Source organism: Protopterus annectens, chromosome 1.part1, assembly GCF_019279795.1.
Source record: "Protopterus annectens isolate FY-2018-M chromosome 1.part1, PAN1.0, whole genome shotgun sequence".
Classification (NCBI taxonomy): Eukaryota; Metazoa; Chordata; order Ceratodontiformes; family Protopteridae; genus Protopterus; species Protopterus annectens.
The window spans coordinates 458,297,877-458,318,376 of record NC_056726.1 but is presented as its reverse complement, the minus strand read 5'-3'; the positions used below and the strand labels follow the sequence as shown (position 1 = coordinate 458,318,376).

Sequence of the window (20,500 nt, the reverse complement as noted above, 5' to 3'; positions counted from 1 at the left end):
CAATACTTAGTACTAAAATTAAAAAATCATTCCAAATTCATTATGTTATGGTAAACAAAGTCAATACTAAATATATAAATTCTATCTATTTAACATTACTTTTAAAATTATTTAATTAAAAATTATATATGTTTTACTTTCTTAGCAAATAAAAAATATAAAATATATATAATTATGAAATGAACAATAAACTATAACTTCATAATGTTAATACTATTATTATTGATACCCAACTTCTTAGAATACAGATACTAATATATTCTATCTCAGAATGTCATTGTCTCAAATGTTATGATCATAATCTTAACATTAATTCAAAGATACAATGTTTTTGCGCTTTAAATGAATTTGAAAATGAATTCAAACAGTCTTAGTCAGATGTAAGTGTAAATTACCTATCGAATGAATGCATTCAACATAAAAATTAAACTATCTGATCTGCTTATATTCATAATAACATACTAAATACAATTAATACTAGCCTTACTACCTATATAATAGAAAACATTTAATATTGATTGTGTCGTTCAATCCAGGTGAAGAATCAGCACCTAATGCCTTCTTTGTGGAGTCTGTATGTCCTTGTATCAGTGTAGTTTTCTCTTGGGTGCTGCTGTTTCATCTCCCATCTCAAAGGCACCGTAGGTGAACTGACAGTCCTTTAGATTGTCTGTAGATGTGCATATGGTATGTGAATGAGAGTGCACGCGCTTGTGTCTGTGTGTGTGTGTGTGTGTGTGTGTGTGTGTGTGTGTGTGTGTGTGTGTGTGTGTGTGTGTGTGTGTGTGCGTGTGCGTGTGTGTGTGTGTGTGTGTGCGCGAGAGAGAGAGAGATCACAGATATCCATCCCCCTTTAATCTGCTCTCCTGTAACACAGATTACTTCCACTGATGATAATAACACTTCTGTTGTCAGATTACAGTGAACTTTCCCCTAGACTATTGGTACCTGCATTCCTAAGCATAAAAGGCCAAGCAACATTTAGCCTTAATGATTGTATTCACAGGTGATTTGCTTCACTGGAAGCCTAGATATAACTAGACCAGGTTGATACACTATGGGGTAATAGAATCATGACTGAAACTAAATGATAACATTCCTCACTACAGAACAGCATTATATTTTCCATAGCCAAAGACCTGGATTTTGAACAGGTACTGTTGTACTTGTGGTTGCAGGCAGAAATGTGACCCCCTGTTTAGTTATAATCTTACTCAGTTATTTGAGTTAGACTCAGACCAGTCATTGTACAAGTGCATTTTCACTGGCCAGCTCAAGTTAATACCTAGACTGGTTTATTACCCTCCTCCAATTTTTGCTGCCAAAACCTAAAATATTATCTGGAAATACCTCACAATTGAGAAAACAATTCACTTATATGAGAGATTTCCATTCCCTTAGAATCAACAAATATCAGGTCCCCTGCCTGACCTTCTTAGCAATATGCAGTGATTCAACTAATTAATGAACTCACATCTATTCCTCAAACTGAACGGAATATAATTCTTGACTGATTTCTCACTAATGCTCAATAGAAATGCAGCAATTCATTGTCATAACACCAGTTTTCAGTGATCATTGAATCAACTCTGTTCACAACATTCAGAGCCAAAAATTAAAAATAGCCCGTATAACAATAATCTTTCTGTCCTTTATTTGGTAAAGCAGATGCCACTAATCAGTGAACAGACTATAGGAGTATTGATTCAAGCTGCGTCAATGACTGCAATATGAGTTTAAAAGGCTTCTCTCAGGTTAACATTTTAAGAGAAGTACAGTTCATCCAGAGCCAGACACATACCTAGACAATATACCCTGTTAGAATTTTAAGAATCAAAACCTAAGTACTGAAACTCCAAAAAAGTAAGTGTGATCCTTGCAACATAGCAGTGATATGTGAAGCTCAGTGTTACAACTAAAAAACATTTAGCACCCTGATGTGGGGGAACTGCTCCCCCACTTTCCCATTACTTACATAAATGAACCTTGCAGAAGAGAAAATACTCTTAAGATACATCTATTTTTGACTAGTAATATTTGCTTGTTACCATGCTTAAATTCTTGCTGTTCCAAGGATAGCACTTACAGACCTCAAACATACAAATGGAACTCAATCATTCTGCAGTCTTCTTTGCTGTTCCCTTCCCACTATTGATAGCTGCCGAACACTGTATTCATTCAATTTAAATTCTTGTTCTTGTTCTTTTTCCTTCTAATACCCCCTTGTTTGTGCTAAATGTGACCCTGTGTCTATGTCTGTTGTCACTCTTTCAGAGCCTAGTTTCTCCAGCCTTACAACAGAACTCCTTTGTTTGCCATCTTTCATTTACTTTGGCAGATGTTTCTGTTTCTATCAATTCAATTTTTTTTGGTATTGTTTTTCTGGGACATCTCTCTGCCTCTAACATGGGTTCTGTTAATCTAATCCCAAGTCGCTGTAATGCCATCATGTTTATTAGGCAGGGTAATGGTGTAGTCAAATAATTTCCTGTCCACCACATTAAAACATTGGTGGTATCTATTGTAGTGAAACATCCATTGAAGAAGGGGAATTTAACAACTAGCCAGACCACCAAAATATCAAATTTCAGACAGTAAATCAATAAATAACGGTAATAACGGTATACAAACAATGAAGTGACATGTGCAGCATGGCTGTACAGTTATATTTCTCAAGTTTAGATGATTATGTTTTGTTGATTTTCACTATATTTAGATACCTTTTGGACAAATCCCCAGTTCAAAATTCATCTGACAGACAAAGATGATGACAAGTCTGGATGTACAGTCATTATAGCTTTAATGCAAAAAAATAGACGCAAGCTCAGAAAGGTTGGAGCAGAACTCCTTACTGTCGGATTTGCAATTTATGAGGTATGCAGCTTTCATTTCTTATCTCTTAAAGTCACATATCACAGCTGTCTTTATAGAGTTGCAGATAAATCCAGAGGTACATTTAAACAATATACTGTTATGCTGTAATGTTTCTCTAAGACACTGCCTGAAATGGTGTACATAAAGTTATTTATCTTAGTCTACAAGTTTACTAATTAGAAATAAATGAAATATAATTTAAACCTTGTCACTAGGCAGTATTCAATCAGAATTGTTTAATGAATGGTTAACAAGTGCAATATCTTTCTTATTGTTATAATTCTTTAGCTTGTGCTATTGGAGGCAACATAACGTTTATATGTGGAAGATCAGTTTCTTTCTAGAAATGTCCTGTTGCCCATTGTTGAGTAAGCTGAATGCATATTGCAGATGCACCATGTTTATACTGCATGTGGATAAGAACAGCTTTGCAACTTTCTGAATTTTTTTATGCCCAAAAATAAAAAAGACTTTGTGGACTGCTGCGCAGTAATACCACTCATATAGCTGCCACAATGCAGATGGTAAGTATTGTCTAATGAAAGAATGGTATGTAAATACAGAAAAGAGATATACCTGGCACAGATGCATAAGGATTTAAGCCAGCCTACTACACTATCTGTCTCACAGCCATATCTGTCCAACATTCAGTTCATGTGTTAATCAGACACTAATTTGATTGATTAACAAAGAATGGCATTTTTTGTTGACAAGGATGCTATACTAATCAAGAATGATAAAATGCAGTATACCCCTTCAAACATACACACACACACACACACACACACACGCACGCACGCACGCACGCACACACACACACACACACACACACACACACGCACGCACACACACGCACGCATGCACACACACACGCACGCACACACACACACGCACGCACACACACGCACGCACGCACACACACACGCACGCACGCACACACACACACACACTCAAGATGCTAATCAACATTGTAATTACTACAAGATGAGAACTTGTTTCTCCTTTGTGATATATTTCTTTGGTAGTATTTTACCATGACAGTTGGGCACAGCCTTCATCCAAGTATTACCTGAAGAACAATGAGCAATAAACAGCCCCAGTCTAGAATTGTCAGCCATCAAGGAATACATAGTCTGAAATATTTTGCCCATATTTCTTAATTGTCATCTATGAGAATGAAATACACTGAAAGATGAAATATACTGAAAGGATAGGTCTAGTGCTATTAGGCAAGTTGTTCCACAGTCTTAGATTAGACTGTGGTACCAATTTGTATTAGCTTCATGCCATTGAGGTATAAATCTCAACTATAACTCAAATGGCATGGGTTTGACTAGAAGCCTGGGTGCTGAAGAAAATGAAGATGAACAAGAGAGAGCTGCTAATTGCTTATGTCTGGAAGATGAAGCAGTGTGCTGACTGCACCTGATGTCACAGACCCTGATAAAGACTGAGAACCAGTAACAGAAGGGTAATGGGCAGGGTATTAATCACTGCATCACCCCAGAGGTAGAGCTGCACTCGCCCCAGTGCCACTGCATGCCCACCTCCAAATGGCTTGCCAACAGTTTGCGAGGAGTTAGGACATTACACACACACACACACACACACACACACACACACACACACATACATGCGCACACACACACACACACACACACACACACACACACACACACACACACACACACGCACGCACACACGCAAACACACATATACATGTGTGTGTGTATATATATAGATATATATATATATATATATATATATATATATATATATGCAGGCACACACAATCTTACATGCAGACATGCATGTACACACACACACACACACAAACACACAAACACATATGCATATGTGCACACATTTTCTTCATCTGTTTTACATTACACTTACAAGATGCCATATTCTATATTCATCAAGAACACCCACACCTCCAGGTTAGTAGCACAGCACGCGGAATTAGAGACCATCCAAGTGCAATTGACAGCGGGTAAATTGACTGTTCAATTTATAGCTTGCTACAGATCTCCCACCTTGTCTCAGGACCCTCACGCAGCATTCCTGAGAACATTAGAAAGTATGAAGATTCTACTCAACACCATGCTACTGGGTGACTTCAACTATCCAAACATTGACTGGGAAAACTACTCAAGCTCAAATGCCCTAGCCCAATGCTTCCTTGAGTTTATAAACTCAAATGCCCTTGAACAGCTGGTCACCACTCTCACAAGAGGTGACAACATACTGGACCTGGTCATCACCAACATGGGGAACCTATGTTCCACACCTGAGGTAAACTCGTCATTGGTAAGATCAGATCACAAACTAATCACACTGGACATCCACATCCCGACCCCCCCCCCCCCCAGTCAAGGAAATCAAGGTAAAAAACTTCTCTAAAGCCAACTTTGCACTCCTCAAGACCGAGGTGGGAAGTTGCAAAGCTCCCAATCAAATGGAAAATGATGACCCATCGGCAGAATCCTTTACAAGTGCATTCTATGAACACCTTCAAGAATGCATGGACCAAGCCATCCCAAGTAAAACCAAGACCAACTCCTCAAAAAAGAGGAAGCCAGTCTGATTGATCCCGGCCATAAATAAACTTTACAACAGAAGGAGGAAACTCCTGCAAGATAGAACAAAATCCCAAAATAAGAAGGTATCTCTGATTAACATCAGTAAAAAACTGCACTCCCTCATTAAATCATCCAAGGCCAACTTCGAAAGAAATATAGCCAATGAATCTAAGGATAACCACAAGGCCTTCTTTAACTATGTCAAGAGTCTAGGGGCAAACTCTCAGATATGCTCCGAGCTAGTGCATAATGGCCATAAATACACTGAACCAACCGACATCGCCAACATCTTGGCTGACAAGTTCAGTGAAAACTTCACCCCCACCCCTCTCCACCAAAGGGGCTAGCACCCATCCCAGAAGAATGTGGCGCTCCAGATATCTCAGACACACAAGTAAAGACAGCCCTTGCAAATGCCAAAAACACAGCATCAATGGGACCAGATGCTATCCCAGGTTGTGTCTTACACGAGCTTCAAAATGAACTAACCCCCCCCCCATCTCAAATCACTATTCAAACTCAGCCTCTCTACAGGCTATGTACCCAAAGAATGGTGTACAGCAACAGTCATACCACTCCACAAAGGTGGTGCTACAACTGACCCTGGGAACTATCGCACTATAAGCTTGACTAGCTTGGTCTGCAAAGCCATGGAACACATTATCATGGAGCTCATTAACAGGGACATTGGGAACCTCCAGACACTGGACCCCACCCAGTTCGGCTTTTTTAAAGGCAGATATTGCCTCCTGAACTTGGTCAACTTCTTCGAAACAGTCACCAAGGCCATAGATAAAGGGAAGGTGGTCCACACAGCGTATCTCGACCTCGCTAAAGCGTTCAACACCATCCCACACTCAGGAATCTTAGACAAACTCACCAGCTTAAATATAAACCCCCATGTCATGAGATGGGTTGCCAATTGGCTCTCAGACAGAACCCACATGATAAGAGTTGCAGGCGCCATGTCTGACTCTAAACCAGTCACAAGCGGAGTCCCACAGGGTTCAGTCCTGGGACCCCTCCTGTTCGGTATATATTTGTCTGAAGTACAGGCAAAGGCGAAGGGACTGTGGCTAACCAAGTTCTCAGATGACTGTAAATTGGGTGAAATAATTGACTCTCCAGCTGACACAGACATCCTGTAAAAGGGTCTCACAGAGACAAACACCTGGTGTCAAAGTCACGGCCTCTAGCCAAATGCCAAAAAATGCATAGTAATCCCATTTGGGAAAAACAAAGTACCTAAAAACTACCACATAGATGGGAATCCACTAAGTACAGAAGAAGTAATTAGGGACCCGGGTACCCAAGTAGATAGCATGCTCTCCATTGATAACCACATAGCCAAAACAGTCAGGAAATCCTTCTATGCAACACATCTGATCACAAAGGGTTTCTCATGCAGATCCAAGGAGGTGATTGTGCCCCTTTACTCCTCACTCATTAGGCCCATAATAGAGTTCAATGCCCCATTTGGATGTACCTCACTAGACACCTACAACAACTAGAAAGACCACAGAAGTACCTCACTAAGAGGATTAAGGGCCTTAAACAATTACCCTATGAAGCATGATTAAAAAAGCTCCAGCTCTTCACAGTTGCTTACCATCTGCTCAGAGGTGACCTATGCCTGACCTATAGGGCCATGTCAAACTCTGAACTAATGGACATGCTTCACCTCAAAAAAACGAGATCCCTCAGAACCACTCGTTCTAGCGACTTGAACCTATGTACAACAATAAACAGGACATGCTGGAGAGATAGATTCCTGTTGAAGCGACTTCCATCACTCTGGAATAGAATCCCAATCCATATTCGACAGAGCTCCTCTCTGACCTTCTTCAAGAGAAATCTTGATGAGTGGATGGGTAATCGTAAGTTCTACCCTGGGATCACTTCAGGAGCCCTGTTGACAGAGGCCCAGGTTACTAATCTAATGGGGAGGTGAAAGCCATCACTCTGTGGCTAGGCTTATAAATGCCCATGGGCAGATAGCCTAGTACTTACCTATGAACCTATGAACCTATATAAAGTTTCCTATAAGACCTCAACAAAGTTCTTTATTTCACAGTTTGCCTCCCACTAGCATATCTTTCTAAGTGGTTCATTGCTCTGAAGACATGATGTGAACACATTCAGTAAACTGTACCCTGAGAGACATCAGTACCTACACCAGGCAAAACCAGCAATGACCTACACAAGGGGACCATACAGCTATGGAAAAATGACCAAAACCAGTGCAGCTTCTCTAATGAAAAAACCCTGAATTGCAAATTACTGTTACAATGATCTCTTCCTCAAAAATGTTATTGTGTTGAACATGCACACAGAACTATACTTTGCACCAATAGCAGTCCCTGGACTTCCAAAATGGCTGCACACTGATCAGCAGCATAACTTCAGCTTTCCCAGTGTGAAAACATAAACTGACAAAAAGGAGTGCCATTGAAAATTATTTTTTGGTAAACTTCAGTTATTGGCTAGAAAACACAGTGCCTGGATGCCAGCAAAGAAGAAAATTAGAAAACTTGAAAAGAAAATCAACTGACAAAGGTGAAAAGAAAATACTGTCTGAGAAGGATTCTGAAGCTGTTCATCAAAAAGCAGTTCAAGCTTCAGCTTTAGTTCAAGATATGGCTTCCTGTAATTTAGAGGAAAAATAAATTAAATGTACTCAGAGATGATTAAAATAAATGAAGCACTGAAAGAATATATCAATTTAAACAAGAAAGCCTGGAAAAATAGAGGAATTTTTCACTAGCCATTCAGATGAATTGATAAAACTGCAAATATCAGAAACTGACATGAAGAAGAAGCTGGCTGAATATGAGGTTTCTCAAGAAGAACTGTTAAAAAATAGTAGAGTTAGAAGACAGCGTATACAGAGAAAACCTGACATTTTCTGCTGTACCAGATAAACTGGAAGGAACAAACTGTATTAATTTTATGAAAGCACAAATAAGTAACTGGACTGATATTCTACAGGATAATTTGTTAATTGAAAGTGCCCATGGATTTTGTGCTCCAAACCTGGCCATGGGAAAGCAGCCAAGACCTATATTAGTATAGATGTAACCATATCAAAATTAAGAGCTGATCCTGACAAAATTGTGGCAGAAGTGCAAAGTATTAAAAATTGGAGACAACAGAGTGTTTGTAGAAAATGATTATGCGTTGTACACCACATAGAACAGAGGCTATTTTTTTATCCCAGCAATTTGGGAATTTCAAGGGGCTGGTATGAGATTCGACCTGATGTGTGCAGCTGTCTTCAAACTGTTTTTACTGGAGTATCAAAGTCATTTTTGATGCAGAACAGACTAAGGAGGAAATAAAAAAATACAACAAAAAGCCAGCAAGCAGAAGAGGTCTCTGCTTCTCATTTTTCTAGTAGTAAGGGTTATAGAGACTTTGCCAGTGAAAAAATTTCCAATGATCCAAAGAAAAAGGCTTGAAAGAGGGAAAAAATTGCAGGAGTTGACTAGAAGTATCATCAGTACCTTTGATTTGAACCAGAGTCTGGTGTTGGGAGATGGAAATGAACAGGAGGAAGACTAGCACCTCTGAAATTAGTGAATAAATGGAAGACTATAAAAGATATTATCACATTTGATAAATATGGTTTTGCAAGAAAAAGAGGCTAATGTTGACTTTGTTAAATGTGTGGGTGGGCTGTAAAACATACCCAACTTTATGTCATTAATGTTTAGAAGGACACTAAAAGGAGGACAATTAACTGTAAGTAAAACAATGTTGTTCTTATCAGTATTTGTATAAAACATTTCATGATATAAACTGTATCTATACAGTAAAACAGTTGTGTGTAGTGTGTTGTCAATGGTATTTTGAATGTGAGGGCAATCTTTTCAGTGACTGTTTTATGTGGTAAAGATATTAGAGTAAACAAGTACTTTTTTAGTTACAAGAAATATAGTTTTAACAGTATAACTAGAGAAAAAAGGCTGGACAAAAACAAGTTTAATGTTCATATGCTGTGATCTTGGGCTGCTGGGGTGAGGAGTGGACTGTAAAAGTGCACTGATTTTATCATATGTAGAATTAGGATATTTTATTTTTATTTTACAAGGGTGAATGTCTAGATTATTACCTTTGGCTTAAGCTGTAAATAGAGCATGCAGGCTTTAAAAATAAGAGAAAATGAAATCCATGAAATGCTAGCTTCTTACAACTGCAAAGATATTGTTGAGATGTCTGCAGCTGAGGATAGCTGTGCATTCTTTTCTGATTGAAATTTACAAAGATTCATTGCTGAGTACATTTGCATGGAGAAAAGATGTCTGCAGGTGCAAGCAGTTAATTCTGAAAATGTTGAGTAGACTTTGCTGATGAAAATCCAAAATGTAAAGGTGCAAAGGCAAACTGCTCAGTGAAAAATTAAAGTTTGTAATTACGGGTAATGAATAAGAGGTAACAACCTCCCTAGCAGCCATAATACTTTAATGCTGTTAATAGAACAGTGTAGTTTAGTTTTATTTAAAGATAGCCAGTCTACTTTTTCTTTAGGGCTAAAACGTAATGTTTTCTAAAAGCATACAAGCTATTTTTGATATCTGGGAGGGGAAAATAGATAAGAAAAGAACAGACAACAATCAGTGTAAGTGGGAGCACATGCTGTAGCATCTACTTTAGCATGGGAAACTTCAGATTTAGGCTAAGCAATGCCTGTAGGTGTAGTTGTCAAGTTCGAGCAACTGTTCCCTTCTGGATGGTTAAACTTCTTATTTTGAAGACGTATATAGTTTTTGTGTTTTCTCCAAGTTAATAGCGGATAGGGGTGTTATGTATTTAACTTTTTTTTTGAGAGTTTTCATTAGAACAAAAAATCTTGAAAATGTAACATAGGTTTGAATGGGGATGAGAAGAAACAACTGCACAACAGATCAGCCTGCCAAATAGTATACACATGTAACACAAAATCTGGAAATACACATTCAAAAACATTGTCATGTATAATTGGTGGGAAGAATAGCTTTTTATCCTGCTGGCTATGCTGTCCATATTATCCTGGAACATGAATGGCCTTACAAGTATAGATAAAATGGAAAGAGTATTGAATTCTATTAAGAAATGCAGAGTGCAAATAGTAATGCTGCAAGAGACACATTTGGAAATAAATGAGCATGCAAATTTGACAATGAGAGGATTTCAGAATGGATATTCAGCAGAATATCTAGGGCAGATGATATGAGACAGAGAATAGCTGGAGCTTTTTGAGTCTGTCCATGTAGGACATGTGTTTATGGCCTAGGATCATCTTTGTGAGGTACTTTTGTGGCCTTTCCAGCTGTTGCATGTGTCTAGTGAGGTACATGCCAAATGGGGTATTATACTCGATGAGTGGCCTAATGAGGGAAGAGTAGAGAGAGATGATGACCTCTTTCTTCCTGGATGAAAAACCCTTGGTAATGAGATGTGCCACATAGAAGGACTTTCTGACCACAGTGGCAATGTGGTGGTCAAAGGAGAGGTTGCTGTCAACCTGTGTCTCCAGATCTCTTATAACGCCTTGAGTGTTCAGTGGGCTCCCATCGATGTGGTAATTAGAGTTTTTCCCAAAGGGAATGACGACACATTTTTTGGCATTAAGCTTAAGGCTATGGTTTTGACACCAGTCATTGGTCTCATTGAAGTTACCTATGTCCTTGTTTATCATGTCCATGATAATTCTTTCTATAGCCTTACATATGAGGCTGGTCACACTTATAAGCCTGTAGTTACGAAGATCGGTGATTGGACCTCCATTGTGCAGGGAAATGAGTGTAACCATCTTCTGTTCCATGGGCACAAAATCTGACTGTAGGCTCCAGTTGAAAAATAATTCAAGTGGACAAGACAGGTCATGTTTCATGCTATTTAGTAAGTGTTCCAGGATGTTATCAGGACCCATCAATGTAGTGTTCTTGGCCTTGGAAAGTACATTGATGACCTGTTCCCTAGTAATGGCTGGGGGGATTGTAGTATTCACTATTTCATTTGGACTATCAGGGGGATTGGGGGGAGAAATTTGAGCTGAAGCTGTCAGCCAAAAAGTTGGCAAAGGCCTCAGGTTCAGTGTGGGTGATGCTATTTGCAATAGCCTCTGCTCATTGTTGTGTATTTCCTCTAAGGTCACGGACATAGCTGTAGAAAGCTTTGTGTTTGTCTTTTGTCTGAGAATTTATTTTTAATTCAAATTTAGTCTTTGAAGTATTAATTAACCCTTTAGCTGTCTGTTTATATTGGTCAGGGGCTTTTAGTATGTTGAGCTTTGTTCCTCCCATGCTTGGCTAAGATTTTTTTCTTTTGTCGTATAACCAATTAATATTGTGATTCCACCAAGGTGGCTTGTCTTTTGAGTTTGTCTTATGCTTAATACAAGTGGGCACAGCTTTATCTGTACTGCTATTGATATGGCTGTAGAAGGATTTTGTAAATAACTCAGTATATGCTATGGTGTTTACTTGGTTTGGGGGTGCTGGGAATTTAGCCCAGGTGTTGCTTAGTAGCGAGAGGTTAGCCATGGAATAGTTCCTAAAAGTTTTTGGTTTCACTGGGTCCCCAGATTTAATTTTTACCTTATCTGATATGTTTGGACATTACACAGAGTGAGGAGCATCACTCCCCCATATTCATGAGTACAACATCAAGGATGTTTGTACCCCTGGTAAGGGAATGGACCAGCTGTTTCAGAATGTTAGTATTAACGAAGTTTAGGAATCACTGGGCTTATGCATTAGAAGTGGTATAAGAGTCGCAGTCTATAGAGTAGTATTTGAGATCCCCCATGTAGATCATATTGGGTAGAATAGTGATGGACTCTAGTACATTGAGATAGGAAGCATGGTTTTCCTGGGACATAGAGTGGAACCTACAGGTTTCAAGAATATGGTATAGGTTACTAGACTATTGGGCCAGAGGCCCTTATAAGCGTAGCCAAGAATTTGGGGCATGTTCCCTCAAAGTCAGTACCTATTTCGTCTGTCCAGCAGGGTCACAGGCGGGATCCCAGGGGTGTATTTTCTGTTTCCCATCCAGTCATCCAGGTTCCTCTTAAAGAGGGCTAGAGAAGTACTCTGCTTGACATGGAGAGGGAGTCTATTCCACAGATAGGGGAGTCTTTGGGACACAACTCTATCCCACCAACAAGTTCTGTTAATATCACAGACCAGGATAAGGCCTTGTATGCTTGTTGCACGAGTGAAGTTTGACTTACAGATATGCAGCAACTCCATCAAGGCTGGGTCTGAGATGGCCTTGTATGCCAAACACAGGTCACCTCTGAGCAGTCTGTATGAGACTGAGTAGAGGGATAATTATGAGACTCTGTTTATGATGAGTTGCACATATAGGCGTTCCAGTGGGTTATACACTTTAACCAGTCGAGATTTGAGGTTGCTTATAATATAGACTGAGACTCCTCTACCTTTAGCTCCCTCCTGTGCAGTAGCGGGTGTAAAAGTGTGAAAGACATTGTAACCTTACACTGCTGGGTTACTCTCTGCAACTTTAAACTATGTCCTGTGATGTAATTGTACTGTGGAGCTTTCCTCCTCAGGCCTTTGCTGAAAAAGGGCTCTAGACCAGTCAGACTGTCCCAGTCAACAAATGTTAAATAAATAAAATTAATTCATTTTTTAAATTAATTAATGTCTCTGTTACTAGACCGATGTCTGCACTCTCCAGGGAGAGGAAGGCTTACAGAGAGTGGAGTTTCTTTAACAGTACCACCTTCAGATATTCCTTCATAGGTTCAGTTAAGTTGGAAGGTTTTTCAGTTTGGCATTGATTAAAAAAAGGCACTATGGAGTGTCTGAAAGCTTAAAAGGGATAAGTGCAGATCATCCATGGCAATGTAGTGTAAGTTAAGCCAGTTGTTAAAATCAATCATTTTCTGTTGGTAACATGGCATCATTCTTGGAGAAGATGGTATGCTGCAGAGTGCCAGGCTAATACCTGCCTGAGACACATAACCAGTGAGCTCAATCATGTCTTACTTCATTTAGTCAAGGGAGGTGTGTCTCCGTCATGAACAACCATATAGAGGAAGACAGAGGCGTACTGGTATCAATGGTTCAATGACCTGAGTGCCTGTGTGACTGGACGGATCCTAGCCCCCAAAAGGTAGCTAACCATCACTCTCAACTTACTCAGTCTGATGAAGGGGACACTGATGTGCCTCACTATAGAATCATTAATGACCAGGAAATTTGGCTGTGCATTTGGTTTGCTTTAAGGGCTTAACAGTAGAGGCGTTGGATACAGTGTTACTATATGAAGCTGTGGGTGGTATTTTAATGTAGTGTTTATATGATGGCTGAGGGCCCTTTTTAAGTTTAGCTGTGCAGGAGGTATTAGTTTTAGGAAGGTTACTTGTAAGTTCATCATCATAAGTAATTTATGTGTAGGGTGTGTACTCTGTGCAGTAGACATGGTGCAAGTATCACTGACAACCTCTTCAGGATTGGTTTTGGTTGTAAGAAAGAGCTTTGCCTCTAGCATTTAAGTGCATTTCCACTTCTCGCATACTTTATCTGTTTTATTAAGAATACGTGGGTTGTCAGTGTTCATGAGGCAAGTGCTACAATGCCTCAGAATACCCATTTCAACCAGAATGGCCACAGAGAGAGTCAGAAAGTGCATATCTATTGCTACTGATTTACTAAGGAGGAGTGAGGGAAATTTAAATATTGAATAGGTCAATAACTTAAGACACTTGATGAGTATATTTGCAAACTAGATGGTCTAGTAGTTAAAAAAAATTGTCTAGACCGTAAGAGTATTTTAAGGGAAGCTTACACTTCAAGAGATCAGTGTCTATACATATCACTGCTAGGTGCCACTGTGAGGAGAGCAGCAGTTTTAACTAAAACTGTGAAAAAGGTCAAACGGTGCAGATATTCAACACAGAAACACTCAATGCAGCTGTGAGAAAAACAACGCAAAAACCAAGTGCCAAAAACAGTGATTATGGTCATGTAAGTCTTAGTTTGCTCATAGGTTATGAGTCAAGTGTTGTGTAACTGTGACACTTAAATAGCAGGAGATTTAATGTTATTTTTGATAAAGGTGATAAGATGTCAATAGGTCAGTAGTTTGATAGCTCTGTAGAGCTCCCTCCTTTGTGGAGTGGAACTATATAAGATATTTTCCAGAAGGCAGGAATGTGATTTTCAGAGAAGGATCAATTGATTAGTATGGAGACTGGGTATGAAATGGCTTCATCTGCAATTCTGAGAAATTTGGCTGGAAGTGTATCTACTGCAAGGGTTGTAGGTTTGAGTTTCTTTAGGTGTTTTTATGGTATTTGTTGGGACTGGTTGTAGAGAAAAGAATTTGTCTGTGTGAGGTGAGGATAAGAGATTGGGGTAGGTTGAGGGTCAGTTATTGTTAGTGAGGGCTGGAATAGATTCGGTAAAGTGATTGTTAAACTGAGTAGCGATATTGTCAGTAGAGTTATTGACTGATGGAGAGGGCATGCCATTTTTGCCTGGTTGTAGAATTTTATTAATGGCAGACCAAAACTTTTGTGGATTATTTTTGTGTTTCAATTGAATATCAGCATAGTAGGTTCTTTTGTCAATCCTGATTTGCTTTTTGGATTTGTTTCTTAATTCAAGGAATTTTTTCCAGTTAGTCCCTCTTTTATTATGGAGCCATATATCCCAAGCTTTATCTCTTTCTTTTAAAAGTGATCTTGTCTGTTTGGTAAGCCAAGGAGCAAGGTTAGATTTAGTTCTGACAGTTCTAGTGGGGGCTAATTTATTTAGGATGTCTAAAAACATATTGTTAAAATGTTCTACTGCTTTATCAAGGGGGGAGGTTTGAGGGGTTTCCAGTAAGTTTGAGTGTAGATAAAAAGACCTGGGGGTGAAGTTTTTTATGTAGCCAATTTGTTGTAAAGGAAGTGACTTTTATTGGATTTACTTGGTGTCATAGAATGAAGGTCAGGAGGTGATCACTAAGTTTATGCAGCTAGAATGGTGAGATAGTATAGAACAATTGGTAAGCATCCAGTCGAGTTTAGACTCCTTTTTCGTAACTTTATCAGTTCTAGTTGAAGTTTGACTTACTTGTGTGAAACCGTAGAGGTTGATGAGCACAGTAGGGTGAGATGAATTGCAGGTGGACCAATTGATATTAAAGTCTTCCATTATAATTGTTTCCTGGGGGAGGGTCCTATGTACCCAATGTAATACAGATTCTAGTTTATTGCTGGGGAGGTGTAGCTTTTGATTATGTTTTCATATTTCTTTGAGTTGATTTTTAGTCTAGGGAATATGGTTTGGGCATTATTAGAAGCATGGGGGTGGTCAATAATGCTGAGTGTAAGGTTATTCTTGTATAGTATGGCTGTACCACCTCCTGTTTTGTTTTTCTACTGTTTCTATAGATGTTGCACTACACAGCCACACTGCATGACTTCAGTGACTTCTTTGAAGATGTTAACAATATTAAGGAGGTAGGGTTTGCCTTTGGCAATGTCAAACTAGCATGAGTCCAGGGAGAAGATGTTTACAACGTCTGAGTTTATGAGGTCAGCCTGGTATGTTATAGCATCTCATGGATGTGATTTTCTTAGTTTTAAAGAGGGCTGAGATGATTTGTTTCATAGTGAGTATGCTAGACAAGAACTGAGGAATCGGTGCAAATGTAATTGTGACTGGCAAAACTGACACTGAATTCGTCAGTTTTATGTTAGCTATTTTATTAAGGTGAGTATGAATAGTATTTTGAATAAGCTTGAAACATTGTTGAGCATTACTTCATAACTTTCTAAAATAGTTAAAGAATGATTTTGTAGTTATTCTTGTTTTTAGACTGTTTTAGTTCATCCTCAGCTTTGCATGTTTTTAATGGGAAGAACATGAAGACTTTACAGGGACTGTTTCTACAAGCTAAAATTAAACAGTGGACAAAGGAGTGCTGTGCAGTTGTATATGTTATGCACACTATGCAAACCTGACTTGATTGGATAACTGAGCCACATTAACTACTTCAATATTAGTGACTATGGTATAGTCATAAAAGATATTCTTTCTTGATAGATTTTTGTCTGTTTTCCTTAAATCACTAATAATATGGTAAGAGTAATTTTTGCATCAAATGCTAATTTGTTTGAAGTTCAGTGGGTAAACTAAGCTGTCAAATAATTCTTCCTGTTTAGCTGTTGATATATCAACTTGCTTAGTTCCACATAACATACAAAAGCTACACATAATAAAGTCTTTGAACTACATGTTTTATTTATTTATTTATTTCCACTTTGTTTATCAAGTTGGTTCCACTAGACCACTGGCCTTTTTTCAAGGACTTGTTTCTGCTGTAATATACTTAAAAACAGTCATTTTTGAATAAATAATTTGACTCATTCCTCTAATTTTTTCCAGTGCCCACCAAAAGATGAACAGTTGCCAAAAGACTTTTTCCGCTATAATGCTTCCAAGGCTAGAAGTAAAACCTTCATTAACGTGAGAGAAATTTCTGAAAGATTTAAGCTTCCCCCTGGTCATTATGCGATTATTCCAAGTTCGTTTGAGCCTGGCCATGAAGCAGATTTCTGCCTGAGGGTTTTTTCTGAGAAAAAGGCAACCTCACAGTAAGTAGTTCCAGAGGCTCTTGGTACATGCTGTCATGATCATGTGTTAAGTGCTTTATTTTGTTATGGCTTACATTTAATTGCCATGAGTGTCAATTCATTTCCATTTGGTTTAGTCTAGCCTCACCCCCTGCAATGATCTGAATGACAAAGGATTCTTCACCATCTTCCAAGCATACAGTATCTACACATGAAAGAATGTTCCATTTATCTAGAGCCACCTGCCATTTTTTTACAACTGATGTGTGGGCTTCACAGGATAACATGAAATAAGTGACACAAAATTTGTTTTACTTTAGGACTATCTACTATAAGGTAACCACACGTTACCACCATTTTTTACTGTTTTTGCTGTCTTGGGCATTGGCCAGCTAAAACTTTCAAGGCACTGCATTCAAAACATGCTTGAATTAAATCACTGTCTTTCTGCCAGTACAACACTGTTATTACCATCTATGTCCTCCAAGGTGACAGTGAACAGCAACAGCTGCTCTGACTGTTGGGAAAGTAGGGGTGTATTATTAGATAATAGATAGTTCCTTTCACTGTTAGTGGTCAACTTTTCCAGGCCAGTCTAAAGAGTAAATAAATGGTGTCTACTATCCCAGTCAGTTTGTATGTATTCATTCACTAGGGGAGCAGAATATGTGAAGACACCAATATGGAATACAGATTTCTTGATCACTTCTTTATATCAAGTCATACTACTATTTTTTTTTTATGCAAAGCTATAAACAGTACTGTTGTTTATGTGTGATTTCCTTGTTTATTGTAACCTTCTTTGTTTGTATGTACCCACTTTGTACATTGGACTGTTGTAAATGTGTTGGTGAATTATCTGTGAAATAAACAGATTTCTGAAAAAAAAAATTCTAGATCAAATGTAAACACTAGATTTAAAAAAAGGTGTACACATTTAAAAACCAGAGCTTGTGATTTTTCCTAAGCATTACCCTCAAGACTGTCAACATGTTTAAGCCTATAGTAGTTAGTTATTTATAGATATTATTATTTTTTTTATTTATTTATTTATTTTGTTTAATTTGCTAATCAGATAGTTCCTTTGACAGAATTTACTCTTTGCTAAGGTATTTATCCTTTGTACTATATTATTTACAGATAAAGACATACAATTAAGTTGATGAAATGTGGCTAATGGTCTGTCTGCCCATTTCTTGCCACTTTCCCCATGGAGTTGTACTTTACCCATCTTTACCTTTAGTGTTCACCACTTTTCCCATGCCTCTGTGAAGCAGATTTTTTTTGTTAACTACCTCTTATGGTAAAAATTTCCAGTTATCTTGTTTGCTTTCTGTGTCACAGTACTTCCTTGTATGTGACATTAAGTGTATTCCTTCCAGCTGAAATACTGATCAGCCTTCATTTTATGGACTTTTCCACTGTCTCCTAGTGACATTACATATATTGATCACGTCCCCTCTCTTTCCTTTCTTTCAGCAGAAATATCATGTAACATGTCTTCCTCCGGACTGTTGTTTTGAACTGCATTGTAGATGGCACAACTATGTAGTACTTATCTATCTGTGTAAACGTTCCTGAGCAATGCATTATATTTAAAAAAACACCTGTGACATAGGCAAACTTCCATTTATATAAACGTAATCAAACCATATTAACAAGATTACATTTGCAAACATTATATATCACATACATTACTCTATACAATATAATCAAACCAACATTGCATCAATTCTTCTATTCCTGCCTTATTTTAAACCTCATTCCTCCTCCAAAACACTTTTTGCATGTATTGTTCTCTGAATTTCCATTTTTTTCTATGCAGTTTGCTCCTACCTTTTTCTAAACTTCCAGCTTCCTGTTCTTGTATCTCTATTACACTATTCACTTCTTGATCTTTATTTGTACTTTACAGTTTGTAGGTATGATTCTTATATCCTCTCAAGCATTTGTCTTCTCACTTGAGTGGGAAATATTTTCTCAGTTTTGAACATTAACCACAGTATAATAATGATTTTTGCTACGGGTAGCCTTTCATTATAACTTCAAACTCTTCAAATGAGATTGCTAATACCCTCAATACCTGCTTTACTGAAACTGTACAATCTCTTGCTAACTCTCTACCTCCTGCTAACTCTAACCTCCCATCCACCCTGACTAGCATACCACCCCCCTTTCATCTAAAACCAGTTCCTACATCTCTCATCTTTACCTTACTTACTAAACTTAAACCATGTACCCCCTTAGCTGATCTCTTACCAGCTGAATATCTGCAGATTGCTGCAAAAGTACTATCCTACCCTATTTCCATTCTTATCAACAGAACCATTACCGAAGGCCTTATCCCATCTCTCTGGAAAATATCTCACATTATTCGACTTCATAAAGGTGGTAACTCCATCGAACTTTCAAACTATCACCCCATTGCCCTACTCTCTCCTCTAGCCAAACTAATGGAAAAAATGTATCCACCAACAGCTACTTGATCACCTTCTCTTAAATAACCTTCTGTCAGATTGTCAGCATGGCTTTAGGCCTTTTCATAGCACCACTACTGAACTCTTATCCTTCTCTGACTGCATTAACAAACATCGTAACAATAGTAAGCTCTCTGCTGCACTTTTTATTGACCTTTCCAAAGCCTTTGATATGGTTAACCATCAAATACTTCTAAACATACTAAATACTCTCGCATTCACCTCACAAACACTACAATGGTTCAAGTCCTATTTAGAAAATAGACAGCAAGCTGTCATCTGGGACAATCACCTTTCCTCTCATCTTCCTATTACTTTGGGTGTCCCACAAGGCTCTATCCTAGGACCTCTCCACTTCTCTATATTCATTAACGATCTATATTTAAATATTCCTCAAGCCACCTGCATTCAATATGCAGATGATTCTACTCTAGTATGTACTGCCTCCTCTGCTTCTGAACTCCAAACCATTACTCAAACTGTATTTAGCTCAGTTGAGAATTGTTTCCTACAACGTTGCCTCCTACTAAATGCCAAAAAACTAAGATACTGCTTTTTAACCCAACACTTGAGTTTTCCCCTATTCACCTCACTGTCAAGACTAGTAATGGCACTATCATTGCACCAGACCCAACTACCAAACTATTAGGCATAACAATTGATCAACATTTTAACTTTGATTCACATATTAACATGACTATCAAAACTGTAAACAGAAAACTTGGCTCTCTCTATCATTGAAAATCTTTTCTTACCCCTGAAGCCAGAACCACCATTGCCCATACTCACCTTATCTCTACCCTCCTCTATGCCTCTCCCATTTATACCAATCTCTCCAAAAGTAACCTTAATAAACTGGCAACCTCCTACAATAACATTACCAGATTTGCCACTGATTCCCCATTTAAAATCCACCACTGTCTAAATCTTAAACAGCTTGGTTGCCTAGAACTTCAAAACCAGCTACTTTTTCAACAACTTATTATCAC

The 20,500-nt window shown here is 38.3% G+C and overlaps 1 protein-coding gene across 1 annotated transcript in view; it reads left to right on the top strand.

Moving 5' to 3' along the window:
* CAPN9 (calpain 9) overlaps positions 1 to 20,500 on the top strand; it is a 626,364-nt gene that overhangs the window by 368,978 nt on the left and 236,886 nt on the right. Inside the window, exons 10-11 of the mRNA XM_044076034.1 lie at positions 2,717 to 2,874; positions 16,847 to 17,055. Of these exons, the coding sequence (XP_043931969.1) occupies positions 2,717 to 2,874; positions 16,847 to 17,055 (367 nt within the window). The remainder of the gene's footprint in view (positions 1 to 2,716; positions 2,875 to 16,846; positions 17,056 to 20,500) is intronic.